We start from the raw sequence: 16,590 nt of genomic DNA, 5'->3' as shown, positions 1-16,590 counted from the left end.
ACATGGAGTAATAAGATCTGATTCTTGCTACCAACAGAGTGAAAGAAAATATACTGCTGGGACATGCACTAAAGGGGGAAAGGGAGGCTTGGACATACGCGTTAAAGCTCTGTTCAGAAGTATGTGGTTACATTTACATTCATACGTTTAACAAATCTTCCTCCTGAAATGTTAGAACATTTCACCAATTGTATGTGCAGAAAGGCACATTTTTATTTTGCCGTTACAGTGATATTCCAGTATTCTGCAGGATCTCTACAATTCATCCCAAGACATTGTTCACCTTGCGCACATCTGCGCAACACAATTGCCATTAACAATGTTCAAGAGCATAGACATGAGTGTACACTGCAGTAATTGCTTATATTGGGTACATTTTGCCTTTACAGACCACATTCTCGCAGTTAAAGCTTTCCCCAGGTCTCCGGAAAGTCCTGTTTGCAACTGCTCTCGGCACAGTGGCTCTGGCTCTGGCAGCCCACCAGCTGAAAAGGCGGAAACATAAGAAGAAGCAAATAACAGCGGAGAGTGGAGGCCTGAAACCAGGCGGGGTACCTACAGCTGTATTGCCTGTCAGACGCTCCTCTTCTGTAAAGAAAGGCAAGTCTTTAGCCAGCATCTTTTATTGCAGAATATATCACTTATTTTTGTCTGGGATACTGCGCTCTGTGATATATCTAAGATAAGGGGTCAGCTAATTTGTGTTGTCATTTTGCTTGCTCTGATGTGGTTTAATGAATTCAGTTTTGTTGGGTATTAATAATCCTAGATCATTGTACATTCCCCAAGTCATAGATTTATTTCAATAAATGAATACTATATCCGAAGGGCTGGCCCTTTAAAGGGAAAAGTCCATATTTTTTTTATTATTTAGTTTTGGATGAAATAGGAAGGAATGGAAACTATCACAGTTTTATTGAGAAGATTGTTGTACAGATCCAGCCTTTAACAGCGCAATAATGATCTGGAAACATGTTGACAGAGGAAGCTGAAGAGGTTCCGAAAACAAAATCTCGAGGTAGTATCCATATTTTACACACAGTGCACAAGGAATGTCTCCTGAAATCACATGTCCACGTGAAAAGACAATTGCCAGATCTCAAAACGTTAGGAAGAGATGTGAAAAGAGGCTGAAAGGGGAGCAAGAATACAGGAATAAGGAAGAGTAGAGAGAAGAAAAATCCCAAGGACAATGCGGGATACTTGCATAGAAGCCCATGGCTTAATAAGAATTAGAGAGCCTCTGCATCAACAGCGAGGCTCTTTCTGTCCATACATCAGCATCAGAGGTTGGTCATCGGCTCTGAGGAAAGGGATTCGTCCCCAAAACGCGTCAGCCATTTGACCGCACTGACAGTGAGAACACCTTGCCCGCCGTTGTGGCCATTGTCATTTTTCTATGCTTTTTAGATACATGCTTCGTCTGTGAGTATGTTTTTATTATCTCATTCCTACAATAAACCTTGGATAATGCACTAGGTGTGTGCGCCACCTGTTTTCTCTCTATCCAGTGGCTGATTTCCCCATCTGAGGAGGGCTGCACCCCTGGAACATTTCCTTTTGGTTGTCGCTGTCCTGGTACCCTTGGCTTCCCTTTTGGCTGTGCATATCCTGAGGCGCTGGAGAGTACATACGATATCCGGCTTAATAAGAATTATACTGTAGGTCGATGTACATGGACTCCAGACCTTTTCAGATATTTTTTGTGAATCCTGGAATATGCTAGCAACTTTTTTGTGGGTCATAATTCATGAGCCTTCCTTCCGTACCTGGGATACGGGGACTTAGGCCTTCTTCCAGCACCAAGCGTTGGTGAGTTTGACAGCTAACGGATGAAAAATGACAATCTCTGGGTAGTTCGAGACACGTTTTTAAGTGGCTCATTTAAAAGAGCTGTATCTGGGGATTGCAACGTAGAGACTCCAATCACCTGCCTCAGGAGGGCAAAAACTTTATTCCAAAATCCCCGTAACCGAGGACATTTGTACCAAATGTGAAACGTGTCTTGCATTTGCAATCTAAAGCATAGTGGTGATGAGCTCTGAAATAGATTTGACGATCGAGTCAAAACTTTTACAGTAGCCCTTATAAGATCTCTGGAAGCTGGAATGTCATGAGTCCAACTCTTTTCCATTAGATAAGTCGCCTTGGGTGAATTATAAGTATAACTATAGGCTAAAAGGAAAGAATGCAGCAGCCCTATCAGATACATAATATTTTTGTATTTCATTTTAAAAATGTTTAGTCACATATTTTACCTGTGTGAAGATATGGGCAAAGGCTCTCCTTTTTTTTTTTTTTTTTTTTTTTTTTTTTTTTCACCCCCTGTGCTGTATCCCTCTTGCCATTATTTGCACTTGTTGTGTAAGCTCGGACTAGAGCATGACTTGGCGGTGTCATCTGTCCACGTGATACATTCCACTAGTGACCTATACACATCAATCATCTTGTCACCAATACCTCCCAGTCACTCCTAATCATATCTAGCAAGTTCCTCCATATACATGTCCACATATTATGCCTACAGGGCTGCATCGGCCACTTCCCCAAAGGTGCCCCGCTGCAGGGAAAAATGGCAATGATTTCTGGGAGCTGTAATTTTTTTTTTTTTTTTTGATCTGATCAGTAGCCTTTGTGTGTACAAAAGGGAAGCCCCAGACAACCCTGCCCTTCACATGCTCTAAACTTAGAAGCAGTGCTGATGGGAATTATAAGCATGATAGATTGAAAAAGAAATTGGATTTAGCAAAATGTGACTGATGTTTTTTAGTTCGACTACAGAATGCTGTGCTGATGCATGTATAATATGGCTGGCAGGAATGGAGCCCTTAGTTGTACTTTAACGCTTCGTGTCCTACATCCATGAGTGACCCGTTCATTTCTATTTGACAGGCAGTTTAGCAGGGGTGGGCTTCTGGGCGTGCACCTGGTGAAAGCTGGAGTACAGAGAAAGAGACAAGTTTATGGAGGAAATAGCTATTGCTCCTTCTTGTCTCGAGTTGCATCAGTAGTAGTGACAGGTATTAAAATCTTCCCAAAAAGGACGCAAATGTTGTAAGAACTGACAGAGGTTTTAACCCTTAACCATTCTGCTAAAAACTGTTTTTCTTGACTGTCTAAATCAGGGGTGCTCAACCTGTGGCCTGCGGGCCACATGTGGCTCTCGATGCCCTCTACTGTGGCCTTCAGAGCCCTCTGTGGCGCTCGACCTCTAACCAGGGAAGCACACTTATTGTTCTATCCTGAGTGCAGGAGTTTTGCTGCACCACACCCACAAGATATAATAGAAGTCTGTGGAAAAGCACAGCTAACCCACAGGAAAGCCGCAGGTGCACTGCACTGCACTCATGGTGCGGGTAAACCACAGCGCATCAGTGCCAAGGCAGCCTTATAGGGTCCTCAGGACAGGGCTAGTTCACATTTGTGGTTTAGTGGGCAGTAAAATCCCATAGTTGAGGCATGTGTCATTCCCCCCAACCACTGATGTAGCATCAGGGGTCCCAATGGAGATCCCATAGCATGCTCAAGGGAGCTCCCTGTCACATTCTGTTTTACACTTGGACAGGAGGGGCATATACATTATCCGATCTTCTCCATTTTCCTCCTGCAACCACTGAAAAAGCCAGCTTCTCCTCCTCCCTCCTGCCGGCGTTCAGGGGCTGCAGGAAGAAAATGTTCACTATGCTATTCATAATTAGGAAAAAAAAAGCAACCATGGCCTAAATTAGCGTCCCCATATTTCATAGCCTAGGTGGCTCCAGTCACTGAAACAGGAGGTAGAAATCTTTCCAGCAGGCGCACAGTGGTAAATGCTGAAAGTCTGTCCCTTTTTTTAAAGTAATGTTTGCACAATAATGCCTAGATAACACAGTAGGGGAAATCTACTAAAACTGGAGTGTGCAAAATCTGGTGCAGCTCTGCACAGATACCAATGGGCTTTTATTGTCAAGGTCTAATTGGACAAGCTGAAGTTAGAAGCTGATTGGCTACCATGCTCAGCTGCACCAGATTCCGAATCCAGTTTTAGCAAATATCCCCCATTGTGTCCACACTATTGCACATAATATACACTCACCGGCCACTTTATTAGGTACACCTGTTCAATTGCTTGGTAACACAAATTGTTAATAAGCCAATCACATGGCAGCAACTCAATGCATTTTGGCATGTAGACGTGGTGAAGACAAATTGCTGAAGTTCAAACTGAGCATCAGACTGGAGAGGAAAGGGGATTTAAGTGACTTTGAACATGGCATGGTTGATGGTGCCAGACTGGCTAGTCTGAGTATTTCAAAAACTGCTGATCTACTGGGATTTTTACGCACAACCATCTCTAGGGTTTACAGAGAATGGCTCAAAAAAACAGAAAATATCCAGTGAGCAGCAGTTGTGTGGATGAAAATGCTTTGTCGATATCAGAGGAGAATGTGCAGACTGGTTGCTGTGACATTCAGATGGTAGGGTCAGAATTTGGCATAAACAACATGAAAGCATGGATCCATCCTGCCTTGTATCAACGGTTGAGGCTGGTGGTGTAATGGTGTGGGGGATATTTTTTTGGCACTAGCACGGTGTACCTAATCAAGTGGTCAGCGAATGTACAGTATATGCAGTACTCATATACTGTGCTCAAATGTTAAATTGTATCTAAACCGAAGAACAAAATTGGTAATAAATTGCAGCTTACCAGTCTTCAGATGTATTGGCATCATTAGTTTTTATTTTTTCAGCCTTTTCTTCTGGTATTTTCACCTAGTGATCCTGCCAGTAACACACATTCTGTCCCAGGGTGATAAAGTTCAGTCATCATACTATAGAGAAGCAGTGTTGTCAATCTAGCTTAGCTCTCTTGATTTGGACTACAAACTCCTCCTCTCCTTACCTCCATTAAATTGGGGGATTTTTTTGTAGTTCACCAATGATAGCTTGGAAAGCTAATGGCATTGTTTGAGATATCATTTGAATCCAGAGGAAGTTACAAGGACACTAAAGCTGGTAAAATTGACAGGTATTTTCTGTACTTGCATAAAATGTTTTTTACCCAGAGAAAGGAAAACTAATGCAGCCACCAAATCTAAGGACTGATGAGCTGTAATATGTAACATGTGTTCTCAGGTTTAGATATCCTTTAACAGCTGGTGATGGATAAATAACGATCAGTAGAAGTCCTGAAAAGAAAAATGGTGCCTCAGACTCTTTTGCTGGCCACATGACTATAAGACTGGATTGAGCAAAGAGCAGCATTTTCTTCAGGAAAAAGTCCTGCACCACTTCTGTTTTATTGCCAATACCAACAGTGAGTAATCACAAAGCTTTTTGCAAACCTGTTTGAACACAGGGCCACTTTTGCAATCCAGAAACCAGCACTGCATCACTATAGTCTACATGCTTTTTGTAGAAGCTGAAACTTTCAGAAAAGCATGAATGTGAAAACCTCATCTAGCAGCAAAGATATTGATTAGATTGTCTGTGTGCAAGTGGTCTCCTTCCAACTCCACGTTCCACCTCTGGAGACTTTCTAGTCATCTGATCTTGAGCTCTGTCCAAAGTAGCACTCACTCTTGTGCTGGAGCTTGGCCAGGATCATAAATGACAAACCACTGGGAAAACTGAAATCTAGAACACAAGACAAAACCATCATTGATACTGACAGCAGTTACTATCCTAGACCTCTTACAGGACCTGCCCTAAAATGGTTCTAAAGGCAGAAAGTTTATCTTAACGCATTCTATGCATTAAAGTGATTGTAAGGCTTTGTTTCTTTATCTATTAAAATAACAAATGTGTCATACTTACTTGCTCTCTGCAATGTTTTTGCAGACTAGTCTCAATCCTCTTCTTTGGTTTACCCGTCGACACCCCTGGCCCCACCCCCTGCCTAGTGCCCCCATAGCAAGCTGCTTGCTCTGGGGGCACTGGTGCATGCTTGCCCCCAAGCCCTGATCTATGTCATCCCCCCACCCCTCATTGGCTCTGATTGACAGCAGCAGGAGCCAAAGAGGATTGAGAGAGTCTCTGCTCTCGTGCACATCACTGGATCCATATTGGGCTCAGGTATGTATTTGGGGAGCCGCTGTGGGGAAAGCTACATGCAGAACAACCCCCCCCCCCCCTGTCCCTCTTTATACTTACCTGAGCCTGATTTCAATTCAGTGCTGCACCCGAGAGCAGTGGCTCTTTCCTCTCTCCCCCTCCTTACTGGACATGAAGGCATCATCTGGAGCCGTTGGCTTCTGCTGCTGTGATTCACCGCCTATGAAGAGAGGGGGGGGGCAGGGCCAAGCCACTCTGTGTGTTGATGGACACACAGAGCCTGGTTTGGGATCAAGCTCGCACAAGTGCCCCACAGCAAGCGCCTTGGTGAGGGACCCCAGAAAATGAAGACTGGGACTGCTCAATGTAAAACCATTGCACACAGCAGGTAAGTATACCATGTTTGTTATTTTAAAAATAGATATATATTTTTCCCTTTTCACATAAGTAGACCAGTCATTAGCCCATCTCGTATAAAGGGACATGACAAGGCATTTAGGAATGTTGTAGGATACTGTAACTTTCCTACTTGTTTTAAGGATGAAAACCAAGAATGTACTTTGTTCAAACCAGTAGTTATCTGTGCCTATAGCTCAGCTCTCTAATTTGTAAGAGCAGAGCGTTGAGAACTTCTGGATAGCTGCTCATGGACTAGTTCCTGCCACTTCTTTATTTGCCATGGGGGCTTTATATACAGTGTTGGAAGCAGCATAAAACATAACAAAATCACATAACTTAAAATACTGATTGTGGCAGATAACACATGCAATATAGTAAATAATGAAAGAAATCTTACAAAAATAAATCGAAAGAAAAAATGGCAGCATGTATACACGAAGTACAAAGTACAGCTTATCAGTAAATGCTGGCTGTTTTTGACATAGTCAACCGAAGGTTGGGTATAACAGGTCAAGAGACATTAGAAAGAAATCGGTAAGCATTATTGAATGTCCAATGGTAAGGAATGTCATCAAGCTTGCCTATATTTACCATCTTTGAAACGAGGTAATATACAGGGTGCATAAAGCTATGTAATCCTATTTTGTGGTTTTATTGCGGACTGGTGGTGAGCACACAGCAGGGATGCCAAATCAAATTAACCTGTTAGGGATGGTCCAAATACATTGTTTGTATTTTTATTTTTTTTTATTACAGTGACGACTGCTATGAAGTGAACACAACAGTTACACGATGGAGAATAAGCCTGCTTTCACGCTGCTGTGGTGCTTTTTCCTGCACTGAGGGTGCAACGCAGCTTACCCGCATGTTTGGAGTTTCCCATAGAGTTGTATTGTATCCCTCATGTTTGGTGCACTTTCTGAAAGTACACCAAAGATGCAGCATGCAGGAGTTTTTGTGAGCTTTCAGAAAGCGCACCAAACATGTGGGACATAATATAACTCTTGTGAGGGAAAGCACAGCTAACCTGCTCCAAATGTGTTGGTAAGCCGCACTCTTCTTGCAGTGCAGGAAAAACGCAGAACAGCAGTGTGAAAGCAGACATATAAATGTTACAAAACATAACGTACTTATAGTTTTAGCAAATTGAGCCTGCCTATAATGTTTACTTTACAGCAGTAATACTTGTAATGTTTTTTGAAATTATATATAGATTTTTAGGATACAACCTTATGTGACAGAAACAATATTTCACAGTTGGACATTCTGTTCGTACAGTTGGTTCATATTGTAGTGAGATTAAAAAAAAAACTTTTTTTTTTTTTTTTTACTTTATGGACAGTATTTTTGGTTCATGGGCTATACATGCAAGCTTATTCTGACCTCCCTGACAGATTTCGATAAGCCCCCTGCCCGCAAACCCCCACAAGCACTGGCCAGGGTTGTGCGGAAGAGGCCCTTGTCCTCATCAATATGGGGACAAGGTGCTTTGGGGGGGAACCCCCCCACCTCAAAGCATGCCCCCGTGTTGAGGGACCCCACGCCGTTATTTTTTTATTTATTATGGTGCTGGTTTTTAAATGTAATTACCGCTTTTTTTTTTTTCCTTTGCTATAGCTCAGAAATTCAGCTGTCACTTTACCCCCAGCTAAAAGAAAGAGAGAGAGAGTTTTTTTCTTTTACTTTTTTCCCCCAGTTAAGAGAAACAATGTTTCCTTTTAGTTTCTTAAAAGAAACAAAGTTTCTGTTAACTCTGGGGAAAGTGACGGCTAATTCTGTGAGCTATAGTGAAAAAAAAAAAAAGCCGGCATTGCATTTAAAAGTCAGCACTGACCTACACTTCGTATTGCAAAGAAATTAGTAAAACGAGGCATTATTTTCAATGGATTTTCATTCATAAACCGAAAATTACATTAACCGTAATTCGTAAACCAAGGTATTACTGTGTGTGTGTGTGTGTATATATATGTATATATATATATATATCTCCCCGTCCAAATCATTGGATTCAGGTGTTCAAATCACCTCCATGGCCACAGGTGTATAAAATCATCACCTAGGCATGCAGACTGCTTCTACAAACATTGGTGAAAGAATGGGTCGCTCTTAGGAGCTCAGTGAATTCAAGCGTGGTACCGTGATAGGTTGCCACCTGTGCAATAAGTCCATCCGTGACATTTCCTTGCTGCTAAATATTCCACGGTCAGCTGTTAGTGGTATTATAACAAAGTGGAAGCAACTGGGAACAACAGAAACTCAGCCACCAAGTGGTAGGCCATGTAAAATGACAGAGCGGGGTCAGCGCATGCTGAAGCGCAGAGTGTAGAAGTCGCCAACTGTCTGCAGAGTCACTAGCTGAAGACCTCCAAACTTCGTGTGGTCTTCAGTTTAGCACAACAACGTTGCATACAGCGTTTCATGGAATGGGTTTCCATGGCCGAGCAGCTGCATCCAAGCCTTACATCATCAAGTGCAATGGTATAAAGCATGCCGCCACTGGACTCTAGATCAGTGGAGACGTGTTCTCTGGAGTGGCAAATTCCTCTTCTCTGTCTGGCAATCCGATGAACGTGTCTTGGTTTGGCGGTTGCCAGGAGAGTGGTACTTGTCTGACTGCATTGTGTAAAGTTTGGTGGAGGGGGGATTATGGTGTGGAGTTGTTTTTCAGGGGTTGGGCTTGGCCCCTTAATTCTAGTGAAGGGAACTCTTAAGGTGACATTTTGGACTATATCATACTCTCAACTTTGTGGGAACAGTTTGGGGATGGCCCCTTCCTGTTCCAACATGACTTCGCACCAGTGCACAAAGCAAGGTCCATAAAGATATGGATGAGTGAGTTTGGGGTGGAGGAACATGACTGGCCTTCACAGAGTCCTGACCTTAACCCAATAGAACACCTTTGGGATGAATTAGAGCAGAGACTTTGAGCCAGGCCTTTTCGTCCAACAAATGTCCTTCTGGAAAAATGGTCAAACATTCCCATAGACCTTGGCATAAAGGTAAAGCGAGCGCTCAAAATTCAGCTGCTGAAACACTCTAAGGAATCACTGGACCTTTAAACAAGAATAATAATATATAGTGCAGCGCTGGTGTATCAATTAAAAATGAACATAATTAAATGAGTGCAGATAAAATAGTTCATAAAGTCCTTCCACAATAAAGTGACCATAGGTATGTGAAGGTCTCCTCCTTATTTATTAGGTGACTGGTATCAAACAGAAAAAATGCGCACTCACCGACCGCACATTTTAAATGCGCATGTGTACACTCTTATGCGGATGACCAGCCAGGCATGTAGATCCTAAGGACACATAGACCATCCCTCTCAAATACTGACATCGGTCTTGGGTGCAGTAATATACCTCCAGGTACAGAGAGCCCTTTCGCTCCAAATGATAGGCAGGCAGGGGTCCCCCTCCTGGTTCCAGGTACCCCAGAAATGGTGGATGCAGATCTGAAACCCTCCAAAAAGAGGGTCAAAAAAGAGGGAATGCCAATAGTGTAGTAGGTTCAAGAACTTTATTGGATCAACAGTAGTTAAGCCAGGGTTACATGTGCACACAAATACCATTAGCCATCAAGCAGACTGGTAAATATGAAAGGTAAAAACATGTACTAACCCGGCGAGGATCAAAGACCACCGGACCTCCTCGTGGTCCCAGTGGTCAGGAAGTCACACTTGCTACTGGCTCCTCCTAGGCTATGGATGGCTAATGGTATTTGTGTGCACATGTAACCCTGGCTTAACTACTGTTGATCCAATAAAGTTCTTGAACCTACTACACTATTGGCATTTCCTCTCCACACTTAGAATCAACTCCAGACCTTTTTACCTGCTTAATTGATGAAGAAATACCGAAGGAGTAGCCCACATCTGGCCCTCCAGGAGCAAATTGGGTCGTGCTTTGCTGGGTTTTTTGCCTTCCTCTGGATCAACTCTGGGTGTAACTTTATAATTTTTTTTTTTTTACGGTTGAACTGGATGGACTTTTGTCTTTTGTCGGCCAGACTGACTATGTGTATGTGTATATATGTGTGGCTGTGTATGTATGTGTGTGTGTGTGTATATATATATATATGTGTGTGTGTGTGTGTGTGTATATGTATGTGTGTATATATATATATATATATATATATATATATATATATATATATATATTGACGACATGTTTCACGATGAAAGCATGAGTGATGTAACACTCTTCTGTGTGATGACATCTAGCTAACAGGTGGGAAGCATCACTTTCGTCATTCATGGGACTAAGATTGAGCTCTGCAGTAACGTTTGCAGCAGTTGCTTTCCTATCCTGCGCAATGTCCTTTTTTGTCTTTCAGTCAGTTGACCATATCAACCGTGCTTCCTTCTCAGATGTTTTCTTGGAAACTGTACGTGCCGTTATAACTTTTGATACTGTACCTCGTGACACGGCAAATAAATTGGCAACTTCAGTCATAGAGGCATCAGCTAAACGGCACCATAAATTTGCCTTCTTTGAAGCTCAGTAAGCTCTGACATTACTCAGTTTTTCGCAGTGAATGACAATTCTTTGAATGCGAAACATGTTGTCACTTTCACACCTGCAAATCATGTAGTGTTTCAATTTTTTTTTCTTTTACCCGTGTGTGTGTGTGTGGTGTTTGTGTTTATTATTTATAAATGTTAATATCTAGTTATGTTTTGATCATTTAGGAATGCATCCAGCTCTTTTATAAAAGTCTACTGAGCTGGCCAAGACCAGTTCTTCAGGGAACCTTAACCACTTTCTCACAGCACTTAGGCTGCATTCACATAAAGGTTTGGCCACAGTGCAAATCCCAGTGGCAGGAATGTACTGCAGAGAGCTGAGATCACTACAGGTAGTTTCAAGATAGAGCTGCACATGCACCTGAGCTGTGTTTTGGCAGCCTATTCAAAATGAATGGACTGTTACAGAACATAAACGCAATAGGTTCCTTCTGTACAAGCCACACGCAGTTCGCTATAATACAGCGTGTGCCATAAGTTGGTGTGCCACTAAAAATGAATGGCACCACAACGCATTCACATGGTGCACCAACAAACATTGCAGTAATGGGAGCACTGCCTCAACATGGTAGTGTGAATGAGTCCTTAAACTGACCTTCCTGTATGTAGAATCATCTTTTTTTTTTTTTTTTTTTTTTTTTTTTTTTTTTTAAAGCACATTATATAGATTGTATATTTAGCTGATCACATTCATGTGTATATCTAAACGGGTATTAAAAATGACCAGTGTTTCCCCTTGGCATGAGCAACTCTGTTAACACAAGCCAGTCTAATACAGTGTACACATCATGGCTTAAATTTACAATAGGCGCTTCTCTCTAATAAGTTGCTGTGGATTAACTTGCAAGGCCAAAGACAGAGAGGGAGCAGGTTAATACTTTTTAGATTGGATAGATCAACGTCTAGCTAATAATGGACATTTATCATTGTAGAAGAATTTACTTGCTGTGATTTGATTGAACAAAGAATGCTTAACACCAGTCATAGAATTCCGAGGGTCTTTCCTGTACAGCGCTTATATCTCTTGCTGTCTTTTCTCTGACTTTTCAGGATACTCCCGCAGAGTGCAGAGTCCAAGCAGCAAAAGTAATGACACCCTCAGTGGTATTTCCTCTATAGAGCCAAGCAAGCATTCAAGCAAGCGCTCAAGTTCCACTCACAGCCTGGCTTCGGTAAGTCCTGTTGTTGTACCATAGCAGGAGATATAAATAAATAAATATATATATATATATATTTTTTTTTTTCCCTTTTTTATGTTGATATGGGTAGCCTGGTTCATTGGGATTTGCCCTATTGCTGCTAGAGCTGTTTATGCGTTTTTGCGCATTTTTAAGCCTGAAGATTACATAAAACACCCAAAACATTTTTTTTTTTTTTTTTTTTTTTTTAGAGCAGCCTTTCCCAAACTTTTCAACAAAGAGGAACCCTTAAATTAACATTCCAGTCTCGGGGACCCGTGCTAAAAATTACTATATCTACAAGTCATGATGCATTAGTGTGATGGTCAGTGGGAAGAATTCTCTGTACACTTGTGTTTATTGGGAAGAATTACTCCCTTACAGATAGCTAAAAAGATCAATGGTGTCAGTGGTAACTTATCTGAGTGGTAGAAATTGCTCATGGAACCCCTAGAAACCTCTGGGTTGAGAAACCCTGGTTGAGAAACCTTGCCCTAGAGAATAAAATAACGGTAGTTGAATTTTTTTTCTTTTTATGTCAAACGATACTAGCGCAACTGTCAGTAAAAAATGCTCTAAATTTTTTTACACACTAACACAAATTACCTAATATTTTTTTGAAAAGTATAAAAGCTGAGGTTGTGCCAAGTAAATAGATACCCAATATGTTATGCCTTAAATTGTGTGCACCTCTGAAATGGTGGCAAACGTCGGTACGTTATATTTTTCTATGAAGGTACCTACGTATTTATGTTCGTATGTGGAGGAAGGATGCTCAAAAAATTTTTTGAAGGTGAGATTTTAAGTGCTTTAGTGAGTCTTTTAAATTTTTTTTTTTTTTTTTTCAAGCAAACTTTTTTAATAACAAAATAGTCCCCTATGTGATGCATTTTTGGGTGACAGGTTCTCTTTAATGACCCCTAAGGTCTTACCTGTCCTCCAATGAAGCTGGTGGAACGTAGACCGTGTTCTATTAGCTTCTTCCCCATCCATACTGGTTTACATGTCACATCTGAGTCTGTAACAAAAAGGGGAAACCTGTGAATGCTCATGGTGGTAATGATGAACAGGACAATTAGAAAGGGTGAAGCTCCCCAACAAGGGCCCAGACAGCAATAAAAGCCTGACATGGGTTCTGATCCCTCTCCATTCTATCCAAACCTAAAAACATTTATTTTTCCTTGGTTGTACTTTAATTGTGCTAACATGGAGCTGTCATCAGGTGTTTTCTTTGTCTAACTCTTTGTCCTAACCACATTTTGGTGGTTGTGTGCAAACATGTTCTGTCCATTTTCAATGAAACTTGTCTGTAGAACATTGTAGAGCTGCTAGTCTTGCATATTCATGTTGATGGAAAAGGGAGGTTGATGAGCACATGTAAAGTAAGATCAATGCAAATCAAAACACGTTCTTCTGACATGTCTAATCACTCGGTCACACCAGGAGTTGACTAATTGACAGCCTTAACAAAAAAACTCAAAATAAGATCATCACCTGATTCATGGGTACCTTAAGTTTTAATTGTAGACAACCAAATTTGCTTTTGTTAGAGACCCTGTTACCAGATCATTCATTACAATATCAATTTCACCCAGAAGATTATATGTGCACTTAAAGTGGAGCTCCACCCAAAAGGGAAAGTTCTGCTTTAAGGCTTTGTCCGCACTCCCTGCTAAGGATTGGCACCTTTGGGGAGCGGGGAGGGAGGGGATACCCGAATTTGACAGGTACCCGCTTCCACTTCCGGTGCGATCGTCTAAGGCGATTGGAAGCGGAAGTTGTCCTCCCCTTCCTCCCCATAGTCTTCTGGGACACATGACAGGTCGCGGAAGACTACGGACCATTCAAAAAGTGCAGCGCTACTCACGCATGGGCTGTGGGCACCCGGATGTGAAGCCGCAAGCTATCACAGCCAGGTACCCTCACTGAAGATGCCAATGACGGGGAGAGAAGACAGCTGCTGAAACCAGCTATGGTGAAGATACCGCTGGACCGAGGGACAGGTAAGTGTCTGTATTTTAAAAGTCGGCAGCTACAGTTTTTGTAGCTGCTGACTTTTTTGTTAATTTCTTTTTATTCAACTGGAACTCCACTTTGTTATATACTTGTAAAAGCCTCCCTTGTGTAGACATCTAAAAGACTCAGAGCTGTCACAAAAATATAGTATTGTATTCCCCTTTTCTCCTCCCCCAGCAGCTACTTGAAAGGCTTTGTAGGTTAGTGAGGGGTTCAAGAGCTGGGCCAGCACAGAAAGTAATTAGGACAAGGTTATGAAGTAGAAGAGGGGAGGGAGGTCTGTGGCTGTATAAGTCACTGGTCCGCAAGTGGTTAATTCCTTTTGGTTAAATTCCCTAGCAGGTTCATTGGCATACTGCAAGTGAATAAAAAAAAAATGTAAAAAGAAAAGCACTGTAAGTAAGATTTTAATACAATTGATCTATCTGTGCTTTTACCTAAAATGTTTTAATGTGGTATTCCAGCTTACATGTATCTAGCCTTAAAACTGTCCCCTCCCCACTCCTATGCTAAATAACCTGTGCAAGAAAGATGTATATACTTACCTATTTTCATGCTGCTCTGGTCTGGTCACCTGATCTGGCTCCCCTGTGTCAAGCAGAGCAGCTGCAGGGGAGAGGAGGGAACGCTGACAACGGATGGGCCATTGAAGCCTATGGATGATATCACTACTCCAGGCTTTAGTAACTGTTGTGTGAGCATTCTCTCCTATTCCCTGCAGCTGTGCTGGCTGACACAGGGGAGGTCATGTGAGCAGAGCAGAGCTGCCAAAAAATAAGTCTATACTGTACATTTATCTTACACAGGTTAGTGTAAGTTTTGGGGGGGAGAGGGGGGCAAGGCTAGTTAGGTGTCAGCTGGAATTCCACTGTAAAGTTAGTGGCGGGGTCTCTTTAATGACAAGCAATCAGAGCTTGTCTCTTGTAATTCTGTCTTCGCCACCAGGGGAGCCACTCACTATAGTTTGAGGATCCATGCACACGAACTTATTTTTAAGCTCCTAGCAGCTAGTCATGATCTTCAATTTTTTTTTTTTGCTGCCACTAGAAGAAAATTGTGTTTTCCTATGTGTCCATGCACACTATTGTAGGCTTGAAGGGTTTCTTAAGCATCAGCTTCTAGGAGCAGAAAAAAATGCTTCCCCCCCCCCCCCCATTTTTAGGAGCAACTTGCCAGCAGAAAAAAAACGATGAACACTACTAAACCGCTCCTAAGTTGTTGTTTTTTTTCTAACTTTTTTTTTTTTCTCCTATATGTACTGTAAAATGCTAATAAAACAATAACTCAATTAAATGCTACTAAAACACTATTTTATTCAGCGGTTTTTGAAAAAAAACGCTAGTGTGCATGGAGCCTTAGGCTTCAGTCACACCAAATTCGACTTTGAAATAAGTGCAATTTCACTTTAATTTGCACGATTTCAAAGTTGAAAGTCAGTGTGACTTCAGGTGTGACTTGGAAGACATCTGTGTGACTTCATGCACAGATGTTTATGCAAGTTGCACCTGAACTTGCAAAAAACTAGTGCATGAACTACTTTCAAAATCAGTGCGACTCAGATGGAGTCGCACCGATTTGACCGCTTCCATTGCTGACAGTAGGGTGCGACTTTGAAACTATCCAGTCGCATGACAATTTGCACCGATGTGACCAGGGACTTAAAGCGGAGTTCCACTCACCCTGTCAAAAAATAAGTCGGCAGCTACAAAAACTGTAGCTGCTGACTTTTAAAAAACAGCCACTTACCTGTCCCTCGGTCCCATGGTGTGTCCCCCGCAGTCTGTTTCACCGGCCGTCCTGTATTCCAAGAGCCTGGCATCTTCAGTGTGGGCACCCGGCTGTGCAGCTTGCGGCTTCAGAACTGTGTACCCACTGCGCATGCGCGAATAGCGCTGCACTTCATGAATTGTCCTGTAGTCTTCTGGTAATACGGGTCACGTGTCAGAGAGGGAGGACACCTTCTGTTTCCTGTCAAATTTGGGTACCCGCTCTCCCCCCCGCCTCTCAAAGGTTCCAATCCATAGTGGGGAGCAGTCCTTAAAGTGGAACTTCCCCTTTTGGGTGGAGCTCCACTTTAAGGTAAACTCCAAGAAGATAAAGAAAAGAAAATTTTTTACTTGCAGCAGTGAAAGTACCTAAATTAACCCTGATACCAACCTCCTGTTTTCTGCTAATTACAACAGAACTCACGCTGGGAGAGGAGGGATGGGGAGTACCTGGGGCTAGTCATGTGCTGCAGTGCATGTAATGAAAAGGAACTGTAACAGGAGGTGAAAAGTAATACATTATCATTGTGCTGCTGTTCATTCACTGTCCAGGCTGTTTTCGTAACTGGCTGTGATGGTTGTCAGAGCTGTGTAATTCTAAGGACTGGTTGGGCAGGGATAAAAATCCTTTGGCAGGTAAAACTGTTCTCAAATATAAATTCCATCTGTGTAT

The 16,590-nt window shown here is 42.1% G+C and overlaps 1 protein-coding gene across 2 annotated transcripts in view; it reads left to right on the top strand.

Moving 5' to 3' along the window:
- The window catches only part of MIGA2 (mitoguardin 2), a 54,811-nt gene that overhangs the window by 11,630 nt on the left and 26,591 nt on the right, over positions 1-16,590 (top strand). For both annotated transcript variants that reach the window (XM_089669089.1, XM_089669090.1), the window contains exons 3-4: positions 390-600; positions 12,008-12,129. In XM_089669089.1, the coding sequence (XP_089525215.1) occupies positions 390-600; positions 12,008-12,129 (333 nt within the window). The remainder of the gene's footprint in view (positions 1-389; positions 601-12,007; positions 12,130-16,590) is intronic.

Source organism: Staurois parvus, unplaced genomic scaffold (assembly GCF_062004578.1).
Source record: "Staurois parvus isolate SC_StPar_1 unplaced genomic scaffold, SC_StPar_1.0 ptg000068l, whole genome shotgun sequence".
In the NCBI taxonomy this organism is placed as follows: Eukaryota; Metazoa; Chordata; class Amphibia; order Anura; family Ranidae; genus Staurois; species Staurois parvus.
Note: the sequence above shows the minus strand (reverse complement) of the source record. Positions and strands in the feature narration are given on the sequence as shown.